At 46.0% G+C, this 21,241-nt stretch overlaps 2 protein-coding genes across 5 annotated transcripts; one reads left to right on the forward strand and one right to left on the reverse strand.

Annotated features, from left to right (window-relative positions):
- Window positions 1–1,570: 1,570 nt before the first annotated feature.
- On the reverse strand, window positions 1,571–6,372 carry tctn2 (tectonic family member 2). 2 transcript variants are annotated; one of them, XM_037098138.1, is made up of 18 exons: window positions 6,211–6,372; window positions 5,885–5,998; window positions 5,534–5,604; window positions 5,207–5,408; window positions 5,015–5,115; window positions 4,702–4,901; window positions 4,478–4,598; window positions 4,233–4,386; window positions 4,066–4,149; window positions 3,862–3,978; window positions 3,693–3,767; window positions 3,479–3,577; window positions 3,249–3,366; window positions 3,060–3,163; window positions 2,763–2,910; window positions 2,466–2,609; window positions 2,282–2,370; window positions 1,571–1,878 (listed from the first exon to the last, which is right to left on the reverse strand). In XM_037098138.1, exons 1-18 carry the CDS (start codon window positions 6,308–6,310, stop codon window positions 1,757–1,759), a joined length of 2,163 nt encoding a protein of 720 aa, XP_036954033.1. In that variant the 5' UTR covers window positions 6,311–6,372; the 3' UTR covers window positions 1,571–1,756. The 2 variants fall into 2 exon arrangements, with proteins under 2 accessions (XP_036954033.1, XP_036954031.1); XM_037098136.1 differs by having other exon boundaries at window positions 3,856–3,978.
- A 1,267-nt stretch (window positions 6,373–7,639) lies between these two features.
- On the forward strand, window positions 7,640–20,967 carry si:ch211-225b11.4 (thyroid adenoma-associated protein homolog). Of its 3 annotated transcripts, none has more exons than XM_037099112.1 (32): window positions 7,640–7,859; window positions 7,960–8,143; window positions 8,228–8,314; window positions 8,398–8,425; window positions 8,502–8,650; window positions 8,726–8,848; window positions 9,875–9,995; window positions 10,118–10,257; window positions 10,350–10,434; window positions 10,511–10,647; window positions 10,839–11,036; window positions 11,130–11,859; window positions 11,963–12,115; window positions 12,227–12,336; window positions 12,424–12,584; window positions 12,669–12,802; window positions 13,093–13,257; window positions 13,342–13,490; window positions 13,588–13,725; window positions 13,806–13,910; window positions 14,001–14,201; window positions 14,288–14,438; window positions 14,513–14,765; window positions 15,078–15,314; window positions 15,398–15,602; window positions 15,749–15,937; window positions 17,140–17,387; window positions 17,468–17,620; window positions 17,704–17,795; window positions 17,826–18,021; window positions 18,391–18,593; window positions 18,690–20,967. In XM_037099112.1, exons 1-32 carry the CDS (start codon window positions 7,738–7,740, stop codon window positions 18,938–18,940), a joined length of 5,598 nt encoding a protein of 1,865 aa, XP_036955007.1. In that variant the 5' UTR covers window positions 7,640–7,737; the 3' UTR covers window positions 18,941–20,967. The 3 variants fall into 3 exon arrangements, with proteins under 3 accessions (XP_036955007.1, XP_036955008.1, XP_036955006.1); XM_037099113.1 differs by having other exon boundaries at window positions 17,832–18,021; XM_037099111.1 differs by having other exon boundaries at window positions 17,704–18,021.
- The last annotated feature ends 274 nt before the right edge of the window (window positions 20,968–21,241 follow it).

A 21,241-nucleotide genomic window follows, 5' to 3' on the forward strand; every position in this document is an offset into this window, starting at 1 on the left:
AAGTATAAAAACAAAACAACCTAAAAGTCATAACTGTGGAGTAAAAGTATAATTATCTTGATAAAATATACAGAGATAAGTTAGTTTTCTGTTCAGAACATCAATAAATTACACTATTGTTTGTTTTACCTACACACACACAAAAAAAACAATATTTCCTCATGCTGACCTGATAATATTAGTGAAAATTATCAAACATTTTTTATACCAGACTGATTTCATGTAGCATAAGTATTTTCGATTGATGATGCGTTATGTATTTATTTAGCACAAACATTTTACAAGGCTTTTTTAAATAGCTTCCATGCCGTGTGACCCAGTGACCCCAAACCAATGCCGAATTGTACCACTGCACGTCACATAGTACACACCTGCTTTTTTTAATCGGATTTTACTGCTTATTCTATTTTATATGAATATTATCATGAAAATTCAGCATTTCTTCTTAATAATTTCCACGTCATGTGACCCAGTGACTCCAAATCAATATCTATCACTACAGAGGCCACATAGGACACATCAACATAGAAAAGTGGTTGTAGCAAACTGAACAACGGTTTTGAGAAGCACACTATGGGTATGTTTGTCAGGAGAATTATGAAGAAGAAACAAATACTTGATAACAGATTCATATATTTCTCCCATTCGGTTTGAGGCACTGGGTCACATGACAATGTAAATACTGAAAACCAACTGCTGAGTTTTGCTAATAGGTAATCATATAAAATAGAAGAAGCAGTAAAATGTAATAAAAACAGGTGTGTCTTATTTGTCCCTGCTGTCAACACTGGATGAACACTGCCGGGTGTCTCTGGAGTGAATGCTTGTTGAATACCCACCCTGAAACTTCACCACAGTTCAAAACCTTACTTAAAGCTTTCTTCTGGTTCATTCGTTCATTTGTGCCTACATCTATCAAACCTTTAAACAAGGCTGCTTGAGGCTGAGGGGATTGTGCGGTGGTTTCATGGTGTTTCTTATTATGGGGTGGGTGCAATATTTGTTATGTACAATCTATTAGTTATGTCTAATACCAGCTGGTGGGGACAATACAGTACATCATACCATAGTAAAGCATCAGCATCTGCAGAGTAGCTAACTAAAGTTATCAAGTTATTAAGTAGATGTAGTGAGGACAATGAGAAAAAGACTCATAAATGGAAAAATGGAGACAGGACAATCTTCATTCCTCAGTTTTTAATGTTTTGACCTGATTCAGTTGGATGATATACTGATCCATCCTCACAGTGAGGTCACAAGCAGTAAAACGCTCTGGAACAGGGGAGCACAGATTATTTCCCTCAGAGGGCCGAAACTGAAACCTAATGGTCGGCCAGGGGCCTTTTGGCAGCCCTGGTGTGGAATCATGAGGAACATCAGTGATGTTACATTTGGGGTTGTCATAAAGGAAACCTGAAACTTGAATTATCAATGACCCCAAATCGAGCTCTGCTCTAAAACAAACTGAAAGGTGGGACTGAAATCTGATTTGAGGATTTGTGCAAGATTCAGACTCACTTTCAAACCAATCGATAATGCTGTGATCAAAAGCATGTGAAGGGATAGAGCCTTTAAAAGTCATAAAAAATATCTTTATTACAAAATGGTGCATCAATTTAATTATTTACATTCTCGCAAACATGTACAAACTATGCTATTATAAACAATATTTAACAGACAAAAGCTGTCATTACATTTCAGTGACACTTGAATACATCATCTTGTTCAACCTTTCATTCTCTCCACTCGTCTAGTTCTAGAGAGCAGCACAGCTCCACGCCTGTCGGATTTGTCTCCACGGAGTGCCAAGAATTGAGGCCGTGACAAAAAAGAAAACCAAGATGAGGCCTTTAGCCAGTGACTGAGAATATGGTTCACCTAGGAGGCACAAAAGAAAGTGAAGTGGTTCTGTCTGTATCCACTGTCATAATTCAAGCAGTTTCCACCCAATCAATCATCAACTTCCCTGATTGTTGTGCTTATTATTGTATTTAGCGATGACTCTACATTGTTTTTATTAAAGCGTAACTCCACCAACACAGCCACCAAGTGACATGCAGAATATAATACTTTTTTCACATATGCAGTAGTACTACTCAAAACCTGTCAACACAATTTAGTGTGTGAAACTGATGAAGTTTCCTTTTAACTAACAAATAAGATAGTGTTAAACTAAAATGTGACTCTCTGTAATTCATTTGTTCCTCCAAATTACTGAATGATCAATGAATGGAAATGATAAAATACTGGTCAGATTTTCCAGGTCTAGATAAAATCCCACCTGTGTAGTACTTGGTGATGGGGAAGGCGAGCTCAGGCCAACAGACATCATTCCGGTTACAGTCATACTCTGTGAAGTTGATCTGAAACCTGACGGGCGAAACAACAAAAAGGAAACGACAAACTCGAGGTTAGAATCAGTCGGGGCTCTTGTGGAAGTTATTCGTTTGGCTGAAGTTAAGCACCTGGTTTTTGGTGGTCCTGTGTTGATTGGAATATCAGTAAAAGTGACAGAGGAGGTGATGGGGAACAACTGAGTCTCCATGGGGTCCACACAGGAGGAGACGTCACCTCCTCCACAATCCAGGGCCCAGGTGGACGGGCTATAGCTGAAAAAAGACCAAAATAAGCCTCTCAATTCACAAAGACTTACAATATAACAGGAATCAGGACATTTTGTGACCTGTAATCACCAAAATATTCTCCTGAACAAGAATACAATTTACACTGTGCATCACAATGAGTATACACCTGTTACACACCTGACTTGCACGGCACGGATATCCCTTTGAGGTATGCCATCTACAGTGCTGGTGATAAGACTCCAAACATGGATATGCTGGTGGGACGGAATCCCATAGCATGAACTTGTGTTGTTGTCCATAGATGTGCTGGAGTTCAGTGTCACATCTGAAAGTTATATGTTGTAACATTTAGTTAGAACAATTTGCTTATACAAAAGTATAACATAAAACTTCATGAACAAATGCACGATTTAATAACACAACCATACATAGAGAGAACATTGCATTAACTGTTTCTTTGCACCATCTACTCACAGCTTATGTTCACCCAGTCCGTCATAGTTAAGTAATCTGGATTTCCACTCTTTGCTACATATGTGGCTGTAATCAAAGCTGCCTGGAGAGAAGTAACAGTCTCCCTAAAGGACAGAGGACATTTTATTTAAGCACAAATACATACAGATATACAGTAGATCAAACATGAACTCATGCTGGGCCTCTCACCGCAGGAGGTCACACTGTGTCAGATTCTGTCCACTGACTGGCAGCAGACATCCTGATGTTGAATTCTCCCCAAACAGCACCGGTTTCTTCTCAGCAGTGGAACAGAATCCATCACCCACTGTAAGGCAGATCACGAAATGGGGTTGTGCCTTTTAGTCATCGTGTTATGATTAAAAAATGTGTAATCATATATCATGCTAGTAGTGGCACAGTGACTTTATGGGTTTTACCTGGTTTCCAGAGATTAATTGATGTCCTCTGTATTGAGCCTGTATCATTCTCCAACATGTCCACAATTCCAGCGATAACAGGCAATCCCACCTGATAACCTGCCATTTAAAATATGTTTGTGTTACCCACTTTAACATGTACCAGAAAGTATTTTCTATGAAATCATTCGCTACAAGAAACACTCTCACAAAAAGTGTTTTATCTTGCTCGTACCTGGGTTTCCTGAGTTTGGCTCACCAGCAAATTCTCCATTTAGAAACACAGCAGAATACCTTGTAGTTAATGCCACTGTTAAGGAGACAAAATACCAAAATGAAGATAATTTACAGCAAACATATCCACTAACTATTAGTGGTGGTTAGCACTGGGTACTTACTGCTACCATTCAAAGAGATGGTCCCGACAGTGCGTGTCACTGAGATTCTTGTGATGCTGTTTCCTTTCCAGTAGAATTTGTAATCCAGCGCTAAAGTCACATTCTCACACGCTAGCCTCTCATCTTCAGAGAAATATTTAGAAATTTAAACATTATGGTTAATTGTCAGTTTAAGTTTTTTTAATCGATGATGTGCTGTAATCTTCATACCTGAAGAGGCAACGGCATCTGTGCTTGAAATAAATCGACTCAAGTCAGTGGCCACTTCCTCAATTACATCCACTTCAGCATCACCTGGAAAACATAAAATACTTTTAAAGACATTTAAAGAACCCGCAATGTACTGAAGAAGCAATGTGACAGCAGGTCAAACATACCTCCTTGCCCATTCTTCACTTTCACTGTCAAATCCTTTGGTAGTGTCTGTAAGGGAGCTCCAGCTGGACACGAGTGCAGCAGAGTTACACACTCCACTTCGAAATTCTTCAAAAACGCTACAGGAGCATTAGTAACACAGCGCCCAAGCACCTTCTGTGGAACAGACAAATACAAGCATCAGTTACAGCTTTAGTAACGCATACAAAAGAACGTGAACTTAAAAAACAACAGACACACAACTCACCTGGGGAATAGTGAAGTACCGGTCATTAACTGTGAAAATGGGACTTCCTTGAAGATAAACGTTATCTGGAAGTGGAGCCGACAAAATGGGCCTCTGAAAGGACGGGCCACGCTTAGTTGCACTAGACAAATTATAAGACAAAAGATAAATGATGAAAACATCAAAAACGACACAAATATCAATAAATTAGAAAGCAAAAAAACAGATATTGGATCATTTCTCACATTGTTTTTCCCTGGTAAAAGAGCCCGAGGTAAGGGTTGTTTTCAGGTGGAGACTGAACACATAAAAATGGAAACCAGTCTGAGGAGTCTTCAGCAGACTGCACGGAGCACTGATAATCTGGAGCAGGAGAGACCTGTCCACCAAACGGCCCCAGGAGACAATGGGATGCAAACAGCTTCAAAGTCTCAGTGGAACAGTCCTGTTAGGAGTGAAGGGGTGTAAGATCAGTAATTGTTGATTAATACATGAGGAAATACACTCACTTCAATGCATGCGAAAATGCTCTTGCAACATTGTGAGTGGTGTTGATACCTTGTCACAGCAGCAGCGTACATCACATGCTCCAAATGTAAGGTCACAGGGACAAGAGCCCAGCGTTTGGTACACTTGGTTCGGAATGACAGTTTTATTATCTGAAATGAATAGGAGATTTATATTTATCTGAAGTGTGGCGCATCCTTAGCATGACCCATTATGATGAGAAACAAGTTCTTTTTGAATTACCAGATCCAGCAGTAGAAGGCACCAGCAGGGCATGTATCGTGGCCTGGATCAGCAGCGATGCCTGAGGCGTGCCGCCCACACAGGCAGACACCTGAAGCGTCTCCAGGACACACAGTGGCTTCGGACAGCAGTCTGCGTCCGTCTCATTCTGACCACACAAACGCAGATTTTTATCCAGACTCAGCCGAACTCGAACTGCAGACTGGAAATGGAACATGAGGCATGAAGAAAAATGCTCAAAAAATACACAAGCTTTAATAAATTAATTGTGAAAGATTTTGTTTCCATAGACCCATCGAATGAGTCAGTGTACGATTGGCTTCCTACCTTTCCCACCTGCTCCCTTGTGAGCACCCACTGTGTTACTTCAGCTACACATGATGGAGGACCGATGCTTCCTGTAAAAGAAAACAAAATTATCATCATCAAATCTGTCAAAATGACAAATAACACATGCACACAGCAGCCACGTGACTGCCTTCCTGCTCTCTCGAACAGGAGCATGGTGGACTCTGGAGATAACATGTTCAGTGTCCAAACACTACTCACTTCACTGAAAAAGTTGGAGGTAATATTCTGGTGGCTATTAGAGCAATACACACAGCTGCAGGGGAACAAACATGGCAGTCTACTTGTCACATACAAGCAGATGCAGCTGGAGGTCTTTACAGTTTTTACCTGTCTCACTGGAGGGAGAAACCGTCCTCAGATACAGAGAGATGTCCGACGTGTTTCCCAGCAAAAGTGCGGCGGTCTTTGGCCCAGTTGCGGTCAGAAAAGAAGGCTGGAAAACTGTTCAGCATAAGGGGTGACATTTATGTTTACTGCTGAACGTAATAACTGCATACAATGAAGTGAAATATGTGTGGAATTACGCTGAAGTGACAGGTTTGTCTTCAAACTAGCTCTTAGCTAGCTAGCTGTTTCTTTAGCATCGGCTAGGTTTGCTAGCGTAACGTTAGCTCTGGATAAATCAGGCGTAGTTTTTAATAACAAGGTCTTACCGACAGTGTTTTGTGTGTGAGCCACGGAGATGAAGAGTAAAACAGACGTGGCCAGGCGTGAAGTATACGAGGACAACAATAAAACAACCACGTTAGCCATTTGAGTCACCTCAGATTACAGTCGACATGGTTATAAACTGGTAGTCACGGCAACGCAGGTTTCAGCCAATCACAGCATCGCAAATGTCTTGTTCTGGAAAAACAACTACTGTGCTCAGAGGCACAGCAGCGCCCCCTGCAGGCCTGGAGAGGTACAGCAGACAGAGAGAAACATCCTCTCCAGACTTTTAAAGTGTCACAGAAAACTGGTCACTGGCAGCACATGGATGGGAATTGGACTCAAATTCTGACAGAAGAAGAAGATAAGTGACAAATATGGCCATGCTGATATCCTTCAGGGCCCCAGAACACTGTTTCTAGCTAAAATCTATCACACCCTGCACTCAGTTTTACCATATCATCAATTCTGATGCCTCACTTCTCTCTGATGTTTTGTGTTTTACTGATGATTATCTTGTGTGTCCTGCCCTCTTCCAGGTCACCACAGTGGAGAGGAGGTCATGTAGTTTGTGCACCACTTGGCGATGCCTCGTCCTTCTCGCTCCTGCGCTTGGATCCACACATTTTACACATATTATATAATTTGTATCAGATATTCTGTCAATGCAGTTTCATAATTTGTGATTTCGTTGTTCTTTTCTGTGCATGCGACACCTATCCCCTCCTCCATGGCTCCTCCTGAGCTGCAGGGTGATTCCAAGATGGCTCCCTCTCTCCCCGGTGCCTTTTTAGGCTCTCCTTTTTGTTTTGTTTTTTTATTTTGGTTATGATTGTGTTTAGTTAGCCTGGGTTCATATTGATGCACCCAACACCCACCTTTCAGTCCCGACCCTACACCTCATCTTTGTTTCTGTTGAGTTTTCATTAATAAAGAGTTTGTTTACTTGAGCGTTTACTTTGTGATTCCCGCTTCTTTGTTGTAAAATAAATAATATATGAAATTGATTGATTTAAATTGGGTGGCTGTAGCTTAGGAGGTAGAGCGGGTCGTCTAGCAACCAGAGGGTTTCTGGTTTGAATCCCCGGCTCTCCTGGCTGCATGCCAAAGTGCCTTTGAGCAAGATACTGAGCCACACATTGGTCCTGATGAGCAAGTTGGCAAGTGTTTAAAGCTTTGAGTCCATTTACCATTTAGAAAAGTGGCAGGGTCCGCCAAATATAAGCAAGTATAACAAGTAAAACAGTATGAAATTGTCAGTCTGTGGGTCTTTTAATTCACTCATGAAAACAAAGACTTTGTTTGTGCAGGCATGGTTACAATTTCCTCCCTAAAACTACACAGTGCTCCTTTACAATGACGGGAGAACAGACCCTGGATCGGCCTGCAGGCGGCGCTGTGTCGCTGTGGTTGATCCGTGACTGCTGCTCTCAGAACAGTAGAGTTAGAGAGGTCACGTGACCAGGGAAGCAGCGTGCTGCCGGTGTGTCTGACAGCATCAGGAGCGACAGAGAGCAGATCTAAACAACATGCTGTCGTTTGAGGAGCTGATGACGAGTCTGCAGGACTGTGTGATCTCCGAGGACCGAACAGCTGGAAACATCAGCCGGACTCTCGGGCTCTTCACTGAGAAGCTGCGTGAAGCCTCCAGGTGTGTGTGTGTGTGTGTGTGTGTGAACCTCTGCATGTCTGAGCAACATCTCATTTATCACGTGTTATTCCATCTGAATAATCCCGCCTCGCATGAACAGGAGCGGTGTGAAGAGGTGTAAGGAGCGCTGCCTGGAGGAGGCGGTGCAGCTGCTGAGACACACACCTGAGCCTCAGCTGCAGGTGCTGCAGGACACACACCTGCTGCAGCAGCTGGTCAGGCTGCTCATCTCCCTGCAGCTGCAGATGGTCCACATCTCCACAGCCTGTCGCAAAGTGGACCAGGTCAGTCCCGCAGCAGGTCTGCTCACTGTAACCGGGTGTAGAACTACAATTAAATCTCATTGTGACGTCATATTTGCTCGACAGATGTTGCAGCATTTGGCAAAGGTGGACCATCAGCTGGTGCTCAGAGAAACCCATCAGTGTCTGCAGTCTGTAGTCCACAGTGAGCAGGTACAGAACTCAGCCTGCACATACGTTCGTCTGACATCTGCGTTGAATTCACCGCTGATAACTTTGATCCGTCTTGTTTTCAGATCTTGTCTCTCGAGGACCTGCAGAGAGGTTGGTGTCAGAGGAAGATGATGTTTTATTCCAGTGTGTCTCATTTCTCATGCAAGTTTTCATTTCATTCTTTAAGCGTGTATGTTCCTGGAGGACAGCGCCGCTGGTCGTGAGGTGTACAGAGAGTCATTCCCGTCCCTGCTGAGGAAAGTGTCCGAGCTCTTCCCTCACGTTTTGCGACAGGAATCCCTCAGAGACGGACCGCTGTGTTACATCGCTGTCAAGGTACGTGAGGAGTCAGCGTGCTGCAGGAATCACTCCACCTGCTGTTCACTGACCTGAGGACTGTCGTCTCTGCAGGTGTGTTTGCAGATGTTCCAGCTGTTGTCCAGTGAAGTGGCCCCTCTGGTGTGGGACGAGGAGCACAGGGGCCCGACGGTGCAGAAGATCCTGCAGGCTCTCATGGACATCATACTGGGACAGGTCTGTGATCATTATTAAATTTGTCTTGTCAGTCTATTAGAGGTGAAGTACAAATACTTTGTCACCGAAGTATCTGTACTTTGCTTGAATATTTATTTCATTCTTTTACCTCCTACATTCAAACACAAATATCTAAACTTCCTTCAGGCTCATTATTTTAGTTTCCTGCATTTGAGAGGGAATATTTGTTGAATATCCCTCAAGATATTTGTTGAATATTTGTTGTGTTGCGTCACTGCACACCGCCTTCCCAACATCACGGAACTGATTTCAACCATTTCATCAGCTCAGACATAGCAGGATGGAACAAACGAGGAGGAGGAAGACGTGTTAGTGTGCCTGTATCTTCTCATTTTTTTGCACTTTGTCTTTGTTCGGGAGCAAATTTCAACAATCAACTATCTTTCTGGTGCGTTTAGGAGCCACTCGGACAAATCCCACTGTTCATCAGCTTCACACAGAAATAGTGACTTTTTTCTTTTATACTCTGAGTACATTTCAGCCTCTCATTTCTTACGTTTACTTGAGTAAAGAAGTTTAATCCTTAATTCTGATTTTACCTTTTTTTACTCAAGTATCTGTAGAATCGAGTCCTTGACTGATACAGTAGATGACAGTGTGTAGAGTAAAAAACAGTTACCTCCCCTGTTATTACCAACACCTCTCCAGTTTGATTTACTCTTGATAATTTAGGACTCACTTATCGGATGTTTTCATTGGAAAATCTGCTGGTGACACACAGACTACTGGCTCGATCACTGATCAATGAAGTAAGGTGTCCTGGATGAGTTTGTGAGCTGGTGTGAGGCTAATAAAACTAGAGAGTGAGGAAGAGGACACACGATCGGTCATTACTATTCACTGCTTCATTAGTTGGTGTTTTTCACTGTCTGTCATTAACAAGAACAAACTCGGTAAGATAGTGAATATGTCTTGCAAAGTTGTGGGTTCACAACAGCTGAGTGGCAGGAAACAGACGGATGATAAAGTGTTTTAACTAACCAGTCGGTGTGTTCTGTGTCGCAGTGCTGCAACAGGGACACTCGTCTTCTGGCCGGCACCGCTGTGGCCATGCTGGTCAACACGGCACCAGACAGCGGAGCAGGAGAAGCAGCTGCCTGGAGTCTGCTGCAGGTCTCTAACTCAGGTACGCAACCGATCATCAACACTGTCGGACAAACAGCAGGAGGACTGGTAAATCAAACATAAATGCTATACGTGCTACAGATTCTACGGCTGAGTGTGAATTCCTGGAGATTTTTTCCTCAGAGTCGTGGCTGCTGGCCGTCGGTGCTCTCCGGGTGCAGTGCTGCGCTGTCAGCAGGGACGGAGTGGACCGGCTGGCCGTGAGCAGAGGCCTCCTGACCTGCTGTCGACCTCACATCCTGCTCAGTTCACACGCGGATGAAGTAAATCTAGCCAAACTTTCAGAAACACGCTTTACTTTTAGTTGTTCCCGCTTTTCATGACCAAATCCATCTTTTCCCCTTTCTGTCTTCAGACGTGTTTGCTCCTGAAGGGTCTGTTTCCTCTGGTCTGTGCTTTGTGTGAGGAGAAGCTGGATTGTCTCTACTTTGCCTTTGAAGGTGAGTTACCGCCAGGTTGTTTATTCACGTGCATGAATGATGAGATCACCTGTTGTAATGTGACATGTGGTTGCAGTATTAACACTGTGGCTGAGGAGAGTTAAAGAATGTCTGGCTGATATCTGGAAGATGACGAGCGCTCGGCTTCTGCCTGACGACAGCAGCCTGCAGCGAGAACTCATTCACATAATCTGGACCAACGCAGAGAGCCCAGTGAGTTTGATTTACATCGTTATGTTGTTGCAAAGAAAAACAAAGAAATATTCAGTTAAGTTAAAGGGGAATATTTGTGTTTTTTGTTTGCAGTGTCGAGAACAATAACTCTCGACCTCGCTGACCTCCTGTCAGCTTCTCAGATAGTTTAAAGACGTATTACTGACATGTGTCCGTCTGGGTTTTGTCAGGTGGAAGGTGTGTCGGAGTTTGTGCGCAGCGCCTTCAGTCTGCTGCTCGACATCTATAAGATGGACTGCGAGCAGTTTCGTGACACCGAGAAGCCTCTTTATTCTGCTCTGCTCCAGCGAATAATCAAAGTGCCGTGGGAAGCCAAAGCCAAATATCAGCGCCTTTGCACCGTGCTGCCGTACGTGGGCACCGACATGGTGAGGATTAAGAGTTATTACACTGTTTATAATGTTCTAATGTTGTTGGAGAGGTCAAGTTGACTCTGGTGCATGTTTTCTTTAATCGATCAGGTGTTGGATCAGTACGCCGAAATGCCAAATCATCTGCTGAAGTGCTTGTCGGCCAATCACCTGTCCCCGTGTGGGTCGGAGCTCTACAGGAGTCTGATCCAGCAGCAGAGGCGAGAGCTGTGTGATGGCTCACAAAAGTCGGCTCCTCATGACGAGCTGGATCTGGCCAATCAGTGGGCGAGGCGTTGGCGGGCAGTCCTTCATGAGGCGCTGACGTCCGATGTGACTCTCCTGCAGAACAACAGCTCGACACTGTTATTACCCTGCACCTTTCAGGTCTTCCCCGCTGCTGTTCATCCTCTGCTGGCCAGTCTGGACCCCTTCGCCCCCGGCCACCTCCACGCCTGGGCCTGCATCATGAGCTCCTTTCGGGCCGTGACCGGAGGCTCTCCCTGGGCTCTGCAGGGGAGCTCCACCCTCGACACCCTGCAGCTAGCTCTGGGATCTGCAGATGACAAAGTGCGTCTTGCTGCCCTGAACGTTCTCTGCTGCAGCCCGAAGACCAAAGACACTCCAACGGCAGAGGAGATGTCAATAATGAGGACGTTTATTCCTCAGAACCTCAACTGCGAGTCCTCGCCATTTCGCCAACATCTTCAGGCCGGAGTGAAGAGGTTTCTGGTTCGCATCAGAGACGGCTGCTTGGCGCATGTCAGGGGACAGAAGAGCAAAAAGAAAGAAGGTGCCAACGACGCAGAGAAGGCACGAGATATACTGGAGCAGGGAATAGGTGAGATAACCTGAATTTAAATGCCTTGTTGCATTTTTTGCAGTCTTTCCCTTCCTCTGTCTATTTTCCATTCTTAAAAAGCTTTTTCTGTACATCCTGCCAGGGTTTGTGGAATGGTTGGGTCAACTCCCGTACGGCTGTCTGGCACCAGGTCACAGTTATCAGAGGAAGAAGACCGCGCTGCTGTTGCTGTCTGCGGTGCTGGAAACCTGCACAGACACTTGGAGCCCGGACAGGAAGAAAGGACAACCTCCAGGTCAGTCTGGACAAAACTGTGATCGGAAAATGCACGGCAAGAAAAATCATATCCTGTTTGATATTATTTGGTTTTGGAATTGAAACGAGTCTCATGAAATAATGTTTGCAGCGAATATGGCGTCTCTTATTAACTGTGCCAGACAAAGAGGATTGTGGGACTTCACCTGCAGGACCAAACAGCTGGTCCTCATCAGCTGTTTGGAGGATTCTACAAACGAGGTAGAGCCGCATTGATTTACCTCGTATGTCTTTTACACCAGTCAAAAGGTTTCGAGAATGCTTGAAGAGTTTTATTTTATGTTCCAGATTCGGGAGCTCTCAGCCGGGTTGTTGTTGAGATATTTCCCAGCCAGTTTCCCAGAAGATATCGCCGCCGTGCTGCTCACACGAACCAAACAGCTTCTGTGCAGCCCTCGAGTGCAGGAGGCTCAGATGGGAGCACTGATGATGAAGGTCCTCCATCAGAAGTAAAAGCCTTTCCTCCTGCATGCTCGCGTTCAGACGTTTAGATTCAAGGGACGAGCAGTAATCAGTTGTTGTTCGGCCTTTAGATCACAGGATCTGCCTGACGACGGCAGTGGAAGTGACACCAGCCTGGTCAGAGCTCTGGTGACGGAGCTGGAGGAACACTATCTGACAGCCAAGAGTGACATGCTGCTCGCTGCCAGGACCAAACCTATCCATGGTGAGACTTCAGATCTCAACTTGTTATGTGTTAAGATCTCCTTAAAACCAACCTGTCTTGTGCCACAAACGCTTTTTAAAAACACATGCTTTTGTCGCTACAAGCACATGTTGAAATGTCCCAGCTATCTATTTTTTTGTCACCACAGACCTGGCTGGAAATTATCCTGAAGTCTCTCTTAAAAGTACCCAAATGTTGAAACAAATACAGATGTGAACTTCTGGTCATGATATCGCTGATCCCTAGAATCCCTTTGCGTTCTTTAAAATCTGTCGTGACTCATCTTCCAGGAGTTCTGAGTGCACTTCAGAGGAGTCTGCTCGAGACCCCCGGCAGCGTCTACGACACACTCGACCGCCGTCTGACCGACGAGGTGCTCGGCCTGCTGGAGAAGATCTCTCTGCTGCTGCTGGGCGTTCTGTACGGAGACCTGGATGCTGGTGCCACTGAAAAAGGTAACGCAATTATCTGCAGAAAGAATGTAAATTTATGGGTCCACAACATTTCAGGTTTATTTATGTGAATCTCTCCCACCGTAGATGTCCCCCCTTCTTTCTGTGATATGGGAAACGCCATCAGCTCGCTGATAGCTGAGGCGTCTGGAGGAGGCCAAGGGGAGGAGGAGGAGTGTGTCCTGCTGTCTGAAGAGCACAGCCTCGTCCTCACCTGCTGCTGGGTCTCCCTCAAGGTACAACAGAGCTGTTAAAACACGACACTGTATCACTGCATATTTGCTGTGTTTGTATTTTTTCCTAACATCCTTTTCTGTCATGTTGTCTTATTAGGAAATAGGAATCTTTTTAGGTTGTCTGGTGGAGAAAATTCTCAGTGAATCCAAGCCGAACAAGTGCCTTCTGACGAAAGATGATCTGATGAGAGTATCAAAAGTGTTCAAGAATATTCTTCTCAAGTGTCGTCAGTGGGTACGTTTTTTTTTAGGCATTAAGTCTGAATCTCCTCCACTCTCTTGCTCTTCACTGAGAAACGCATCTCTCTCCACCAGGGGGCAGTGGAGGGATGCTGCATCGGCTTCACCAAGTTCTGTGTCTCTCTGCTGAGCAGCGGGGATGCAGAGCTTCAGAACATCCCGGCCGACATGCTGAAACAAGTGAGGGATGACACACTTTCCTTTCATAGACTAAAGTAAGACTCTGGATCGTTGGCTGACAGATATATTCCCTCTCCTGTGTCTGTCCAGGGGCTACAGGTGGTGCAGTCCCCTCGCTCCACCTCTGTGACCCGGCGGGCTGCAGGGTTGCCTGTGCTCATCCTGTGTGTCCTGTCAGCAGCAGAGGGAAGTAAAGCAAAACCACTGTTAGCTCACAGTATCCAAACCTTACTGGAGACGGCTAAAACCCCTCTACCTGAGAGATGGGACCAAACGCTGGACCTGCCTCAGGTTTGTGGACAAAGCAACAAGAAGGAGGATAGTGTGTGTGTTTGTGTGTGTGTGTGACAGATGTGATCGTCTTCTTTCCATTCCAGGTGTGTGCGGTCCACACTCTGCAGGCCCTGGTGCGTGGCTCCGGTCTGGGAGTGGCTGTGCTGCAGTTTGCTCCTGCTGTAGCCATGTTGTCTCTGACTCTGCTCAGCTCTCCCTGCTGGGCCATGAGGAACGCCGCGCTGCAGCTCTACAGTAAGACGCCGGCACATTCAGGTTCATGTCTAACTTTTACACCAGATACCACAGGGATTCAAATGTGTTTCCAGGTTCTCTGTGCTCGCGGATGCTCGGTCAGCGGCCCAGCAGCGAGGAGTGTGGCCCGGCCCAGCACGGCATGTCCCCGCTCGCCTTCTTCTTCCACTACCCCGCGCTCCAGCCGTTCCTTCTGGGCGAGCTGAGAGGGGCAGCGCAGGACCTCCAGGGTCCATCTGATGAGGCCAAGCTACACCTGCAGCCCTCTCTGTACCCGGTCCTCACTCTGCTGGCACAACTCCAGCCCGGTGTCCAAGACTCAACAGAGTAAATACTGATTAACTGTGGTTTTCATCCTGATATGTTGGTTTTTATTATAAGATAATGTCAGATGAAGATTCCTCCCTTCAAAGAAAAGTTGGCCAAGAGTCCAAGACAAGCTTAAGCTAACTGATGGGAGTAATGTCTGTCTATTCTCTTTTCAAACTCTTGGCAAGGATTTAAATAAGCCTATTTCCTAAAATGTTGAACTACTCCTTTAATAAATGATGTAATGTTTATACAAAGCGGTGGTGAAGGTCCCTGAGGATGCTGAACGTTATCTGAAGTGAATGTCCTCTCCGGTTTTTCCTCTGCCAGAACTTTGTCCGACTTCCTGCCTCCTCTGCTGCAGCTGTCTGCCAGCCCGATCTACGGCGTGAGAGTGATGGCCTCCAAGGCTTTGGTCGCCATGACTCCCCCCTCAGAGTACGAGAGCATCCTCGTCAAACTGACGGCTCAGCTGCCCAATCAGCAGGAGCGCTGCTGCCACAACCGGCTCCACGGACAGCTGCTGCAGATTAGAGCTGTTCTAGACAGAGCGCTCTGCACGGTCAGGTGAGACTCTAAAGAGCCGTTTGGTTTTTCATCGGACGCTGTCACAGCTTTTGTTTTACATCCTGCTGTGTTTCTGTTCCCAGCGCCCCGTCAGCTGACCTGTGTGAGGTGCTGCGCAGGGTGGACGCCTCGCTGTGGCTGGTGACTCGGGCTCAGCGCTGCCCCCTAGTGAGGGCGGCGTACCTCAGCGTGGCGGACGCTTTGAGAAGATTCTGCTGCGAGGTCTTCCTGTCGAAGCTCGGTGACACGCTCACGCTTGAGCTCCAGACGCCTCAGCAGGAGCTGCAGGTGCTCGACCGACACACACTCATGTGAAAACCTAAGAGGGACATTTTTATAACAAAGATTTTATCATATTTTGTCAACCGGCACTCAAAGCACAGGACGAGAAACTGCTGCACTGAAAGAGTTGTTGATCTCTGTATCCTCCACAGGTCGGGTTGTCATCCTTCCACCAGCAAGCCATCCGTTTTCTGTGCGCGGACCCGACATGGGCACACCAAATCTGGGACTACTTCTCTGCAGCGAGCCCCGACCTGAGGCTGTCGCTGGTCACGTGGGTGGTGGAGGGGCGGTGTTTGCAACGGGGCAGCTTGACAGCGGTCGTCCAGCGGGTGCTGAAGGTGAGACGCCACCTGCTCTCCAGACTTCAGCGAGAGAAAAGAAGCTTTCTTAAAAAAAAAACAAAAAAACTGTTGAGCAGCTTTAAGTATAACGACCTTCTTAGAGCACAATGGGAGGAAACAGAGGAAGCAGAACATAATGCTAACTACAGCTGAAATCTGACTGGAGATCTTTTTTTCCCCTCTGACATAAGAAAGGGTGTGTCTATAAACTGTTATATTCTGGCATTGTGGAGACTTAAGTGCAGTCAGGCTGAGGACGTCTGTCCTTTTATTACACTCTGTTCATGTAGGTCATGTAGATAAACATGTGGCGTTACATTATCCAGACCAGCCAGGTGTGCCTTCCTATGAACTTCCTGTCTGTGTTTAATTGACTCTCCTCTAAATGATCTCGATAAGATACGACAGACGGTGTGTAGAGGTCGAGGCTACTGTTCAATATTTCACTGCACTTATTACTTCTTTTATTCTGGATGTTTTCATTGGAAGCAGCCTTTCTTATACAAGTGTCACATATAACATACACATCTCTCTTTATTTATCTGATTTAGTTTGAATATAATGAAGGTAAATGTAAATAAAATAGAGACACACATACTTGCCAAAACTCCTGATTTTCCCAGGAGACTCCCATTCTTCAGTGCTCTCTCTCAGTTTCCCTCACTGGTCAAAATTCTCACATATTTTTCCCAAATTAATGGCAGTTTTTACACTTTTTCATCATCAGACTTTGTGTCTGGCACTGTGCAACATGTAGTCTGCTATACTGAGAGAGACACACTTATAAAGGAGGAGAAAAAGAATTCACATTTCTTACGTAAAGTTTTAAAGGTTGATTTTTATCTGTCGGTTATGAGGGTCAAGTCATAAATATTAGAAACACAATCTTTGACTCTCAAATCTTTTGGTCTCAAGGTTGATACTGCAAGTTGTAAGGACTGAATAATAAGAGAAACACATTAAAACCTGAACATACTTTTTAAACAAGATGTTTGAATAACCACTGAACTGGACACATCACTCTTGACATCAGCAAACCAAAGATTCTTGAATTTTATTCCCCGTGTAACAGATGTTTAATATGCAGTGACATTCATTTAGAGAACATGAAGCCCGATGACAGTTGATCCATGAAAACCAGGTTGGCCTTTAAAAATACATTTAGTAAAAAAGTTTGTACAAATGCTCTGTGTCTCCAGTCGAACCTGAAGGAGGCGTTGTTGAGCCGCAGTGTGGAGTACCGCAGGACCTACCTCACAGCCCTGGCAGCAGTGATGGGCACTGACGGTGATTCGGCTTCCTTACTCCAACATCTGGAGGAGCCGGTTCTGCCCGAGTGTCTGGATTTGTTGCTCAGGGACCTGGAGGACGAGCGAGGCGGCCCAGAGTTTCTGTCGCAGGCTCTGCATGTGGCGAGTCTGCTGCTTTCCCAGTGGCCTGACTCCAGGTCTGACACGTTTTATTACTTTGTGTGTACACACTGGAACACTCCCTGCCTGCATCTCTGACTGTCTTTGTGTTAATCAGTCCAAAGACATCTGTGGTCCAGCGGTGGTGCAGCGTCCTGGAGTGCCAGCGGTCCCCAGACGCTCCCGAGGTGCTGAGGATGGCGTGTGCTGAAGCTTTGTGTGTGGCTGGAGTCCCACTGATGAGAGAGCGACACACTGCCATCATGAGCAGGTATGAAGAGAAGCCAAATGAACAGAAAACAATCTAATGAGCTGAAATTCTTGAGTTATTATTGTTGAATCTTCCACTTTTAGGTTGATCGACACAGGCCTGCACTTGCTGCAGGACCAGAGCCAGCAGGTGAGGATGAGGGCGGCATGTTTTACCTCCACGCTCCACCACGCGAGAGGAGGAGGAGGAGGAGGAGGAGGAGGAGGAGGAGGAGGAGGAGGAGGAGGAGGAGGAGCGAGCCGGAGGAGCGTCTACCTCATGCAGGTCAACCAGGCCCTGCCGCTCCTGCTGGACCTGCTGCTGCAGGAGTGCCGGGACAGTCCGGGCTCACTGGAGGTGCTGCTGGGTCACCTGCCTCAGCCTGACCTCAGATCTGTGCTGAAGGAGGCCTCAGAGACGGGGTACGTTAGCTCTCTGAATCTGAATATGTGGTTTCAGACAAATCATTTTACAAATACAGCAAACAGTAACTTTCTCTGGGCTCTTCAGTCGTCTGTGGAGAAAATCACCAGACTCCCTTAAAAAACACTCAATTTTGAGTCCTGTTGCATTGGAAGAAACTGTATAAACTTTGTGAAATGCTGTCCACAACACATTCTTACTTATCTGGGCCTTCCTGATAACTTGGCAAATATTATACATGAAGATATTTCAGGCGTTGGGAGTGTCGGCTTGAAGCTGTTTACTTGTGATTGAGTCACGCAGGAGGTTTGGTCAAACCCCAGTGTGAGCAGCTTCCCTGTGTTGTGTAATTGTCCTTCTTGTTTCAGGTGTTCCAGCCTGTATGAGCAGGATGAGGCCAATGTGTTTGCAGAGCCCTCTGTGATGTCTGCACATGTGCTGCCGTACCTGCTGCAGATGGCGGAAAAATCCTCTGAATCCGCTGCCTTGGCACGGCGCCTGAGCGTGTGGGCTGAGGAGAGCGCTGCACAGGTGCAGGACGGCCTCGCAGTCTGTAAAGAGCTCCAGTCAGGTACCACATGAACCTGTCGGCCTGAGCGTACGAATGTGTTTGAAGAAGTCATATGTGAGGTCTGAATTGTGTCACTGTTATTTATTCTGTCTCCAGCTGAGGTGTTGACCCCGGCCTGGCTCGCTCTCCTCACGGACCCCCGTCTCCACAGCACCCTGTGCGGCCTGTTCACCCGGGCGGCCTTCCTCCTCCGGCTGGTGCAAACGTCCGATGATGTGCGACACCTTTCATGTGATCTTTCACTCCTGCGCATGACTCTACAGGAAAGTTATAGGCTTCTCGGTCAGAACGGTGTCCACTTTCCCTCTGTGCTAACAGCTGCTGTGACTGGAGAGCTGCCAGCGTGACGGAGTGGAGGGTTTTTCTCTGTTGGCCGATCAGACGCAGGATGAAATTACCGCTGGATATTCAAGGAATGCTTATGCCGTCTAAATGTGCAGCGATAGTCTTGAATGAGTGATGCATCTGCTGATGCTGCAGGACACCGGGACCTGGCAGGAGGACTTAGTTATGTAAGAGCTCAGAGCTTCAGCCTGTTGGATCCATCATCATATAACCTGTGCAGGGAGGAGACCAGCTGGGCTTCACTGAAGCAAAACAGCTTTCCTTCATGAGCTCTAGGGGCCAGTTTTTACTAAAAAAATCATTTTAAATTTTTTGTAATTTAATACTTTTTGATGTTTATACATTCTTAGAATAAAGCCTGATTATGCAGAGACCTCAGGTTCGTCTTTATGGCCGCTGTCACGCTGAAGCTGCAGTTTGTTTGTCACGTCTCGGCCGCAGCAGTCGCCGGGCGCAGACCGATGCAGTGATGTAATGCAGCGGCATCAGGTGAAATTAGCTGCTTGGTGCCCAGCGGGGGAATATCGTGTATGCTTTAATGCTCCATTAGAGCCCTTCTGCCTGGATAAGTGTCCATTTTCCAACCACACGAGGGCTGAAGATGATTGACTGGGTCTGATAGAGAGCCATCAGCTGACCACACACACTCCAGCAGTCTTACATCATCGCTCGGCCCACTGCTTTTGTTTGGGATGGCGGCTTTCAGCGGCAGACAAACACTCAGAGAAACGACTCTGTACGTGCTGTGGTTGGTCTGTAATGCAACTGGTTTTTCAAAGAGCTGATTCAATTGTCAGAATGTCATCATATAATTTATTTACAAAGTACAGCCAAAGTTTTCAAGTGTATTTTTTTTACTGTTTCACACACATGTATGCATCAGCCAAGCCTTCCATTGTGCCTGACTGTGAGCATCTAGATTATGCAACGAGCTCGTATTAATGATTCATACGTGAAGCTTACGCAGTGATTCCCTACGACCACGCCAAAATTAACACCTGGTGTTCAGAGCTCTGTGAGATTAACGCGCACCTCAGAGGAAGCTGCAGGTGCTTCTTGTCATGTTCTTGACGCATTCTGCGGCAGAACATGACGCACACAGCAGGGTTATGCCAGATAGTGGAAGTGGAGCAGGGCTGCAGCATCCATGTTTTTTAAAAATAAAACCTTGAACGATCTTATCGAGAATTCTGGCCAAGGTTGAATCATAATGAAAGTGTCACACGTGCATTTAAGTTTCAAAAAGTCAGGTGTAGTTTGAGACAAAACTCCGCAGCAAAGACACAAACAGGGTCTTGAACTTTGCTCTACTTCAAGACAGAGGAGGGAAAAAATGTGGCAGGGTTGTGGCAGCTTGTCTCTGCGCCTGAACACAGAGGCAGGACGTGTTCACCTGAAAATTCATGATTCAGTCAGATAATTAATCTACTCGCTCCCATGCAGCAGAGAGTAAGTTGTTCACAAAACATTTCTGGAGCTTCACATTAAAACAGCTCTGCAGCCTTCTCGTCGTCAGCTGAAGTAGGTTGGGGAAACAAGTAGATAATGGCTGAAGCTTCATTTTTGGGTGAACTGTTCCTTTTAATTTTAATGAGAAAACACACATAAGTTCAACTCAACAAAGAACAAGGTTGGTGTTCTCCTGAAGGCAGATCGTGTATGAACCTGGAAAACAACCGTCTGCTTTAATAAAAGCTTTTGTTGTTGTTGCTCAGAGTGCAGAGCCGCTCAGAGAGCCGGCGTCCTGCTAATGAAATGTTTAACTATGGCAACAGGGAACAAGGCCAAGTAGGTCCAACCACTTTAGTGTGTGTGTGTGTGTGTGTGTGTGTGTGTGTGTGTGTGTGTGTGTGTGTGTGTGTGTGTGTGTGTGTGTGTGTGTGTGTGTGTGTGTGTGTGTGCGCGCAGCACTCAGAGCTCGGCTGTGTTTTTCCACTGCAGCAGCCGCTGATGTTTACTGGATGTGTGAAAGAATGAATTGTACATTTAAAGAGCTGACCGTGCTGATTGTAATAAAGGAAACTACCGAGGTTGTTGTTCTGTTTTTGTTTCACAATCGCCACCACTTACTTTCATTTTCCAGATACGAAGCTTGAAATCCCCCCATGAAGCCCACGACTGCTGCATCAGTCTCCATACTGTCGCTTCACTGTTAATGATCAGCCTGTAATGATGCAGCAGAAAAGCAGATTCTTGCTTTTCGTCTGTTTTGGTGCACTGACAAGAATTGCATTGTTTCAAGGTGTTTCAAAAACGGTCCAGAGCTGTGTCACAGATTTAAACAATAAGTTCCCCCCCAAATA

The sequence above is a fragment of the Acanthopagrus latus genome, chromosome 5 (assembly GCF_904848185.1).
Source record: "Acanthopagrus latus isolate v.2019 chromosome 5, fAcaLat1.1, whole genome shotgun sequence".
In the NCBI taxonomy this organism is placed as follows: Eukaryota; Metazoa; Chordata; class Actinopteri; order Spariformes; family Sparidae; genus Acanthopagrus; species Acanthopagrus latus.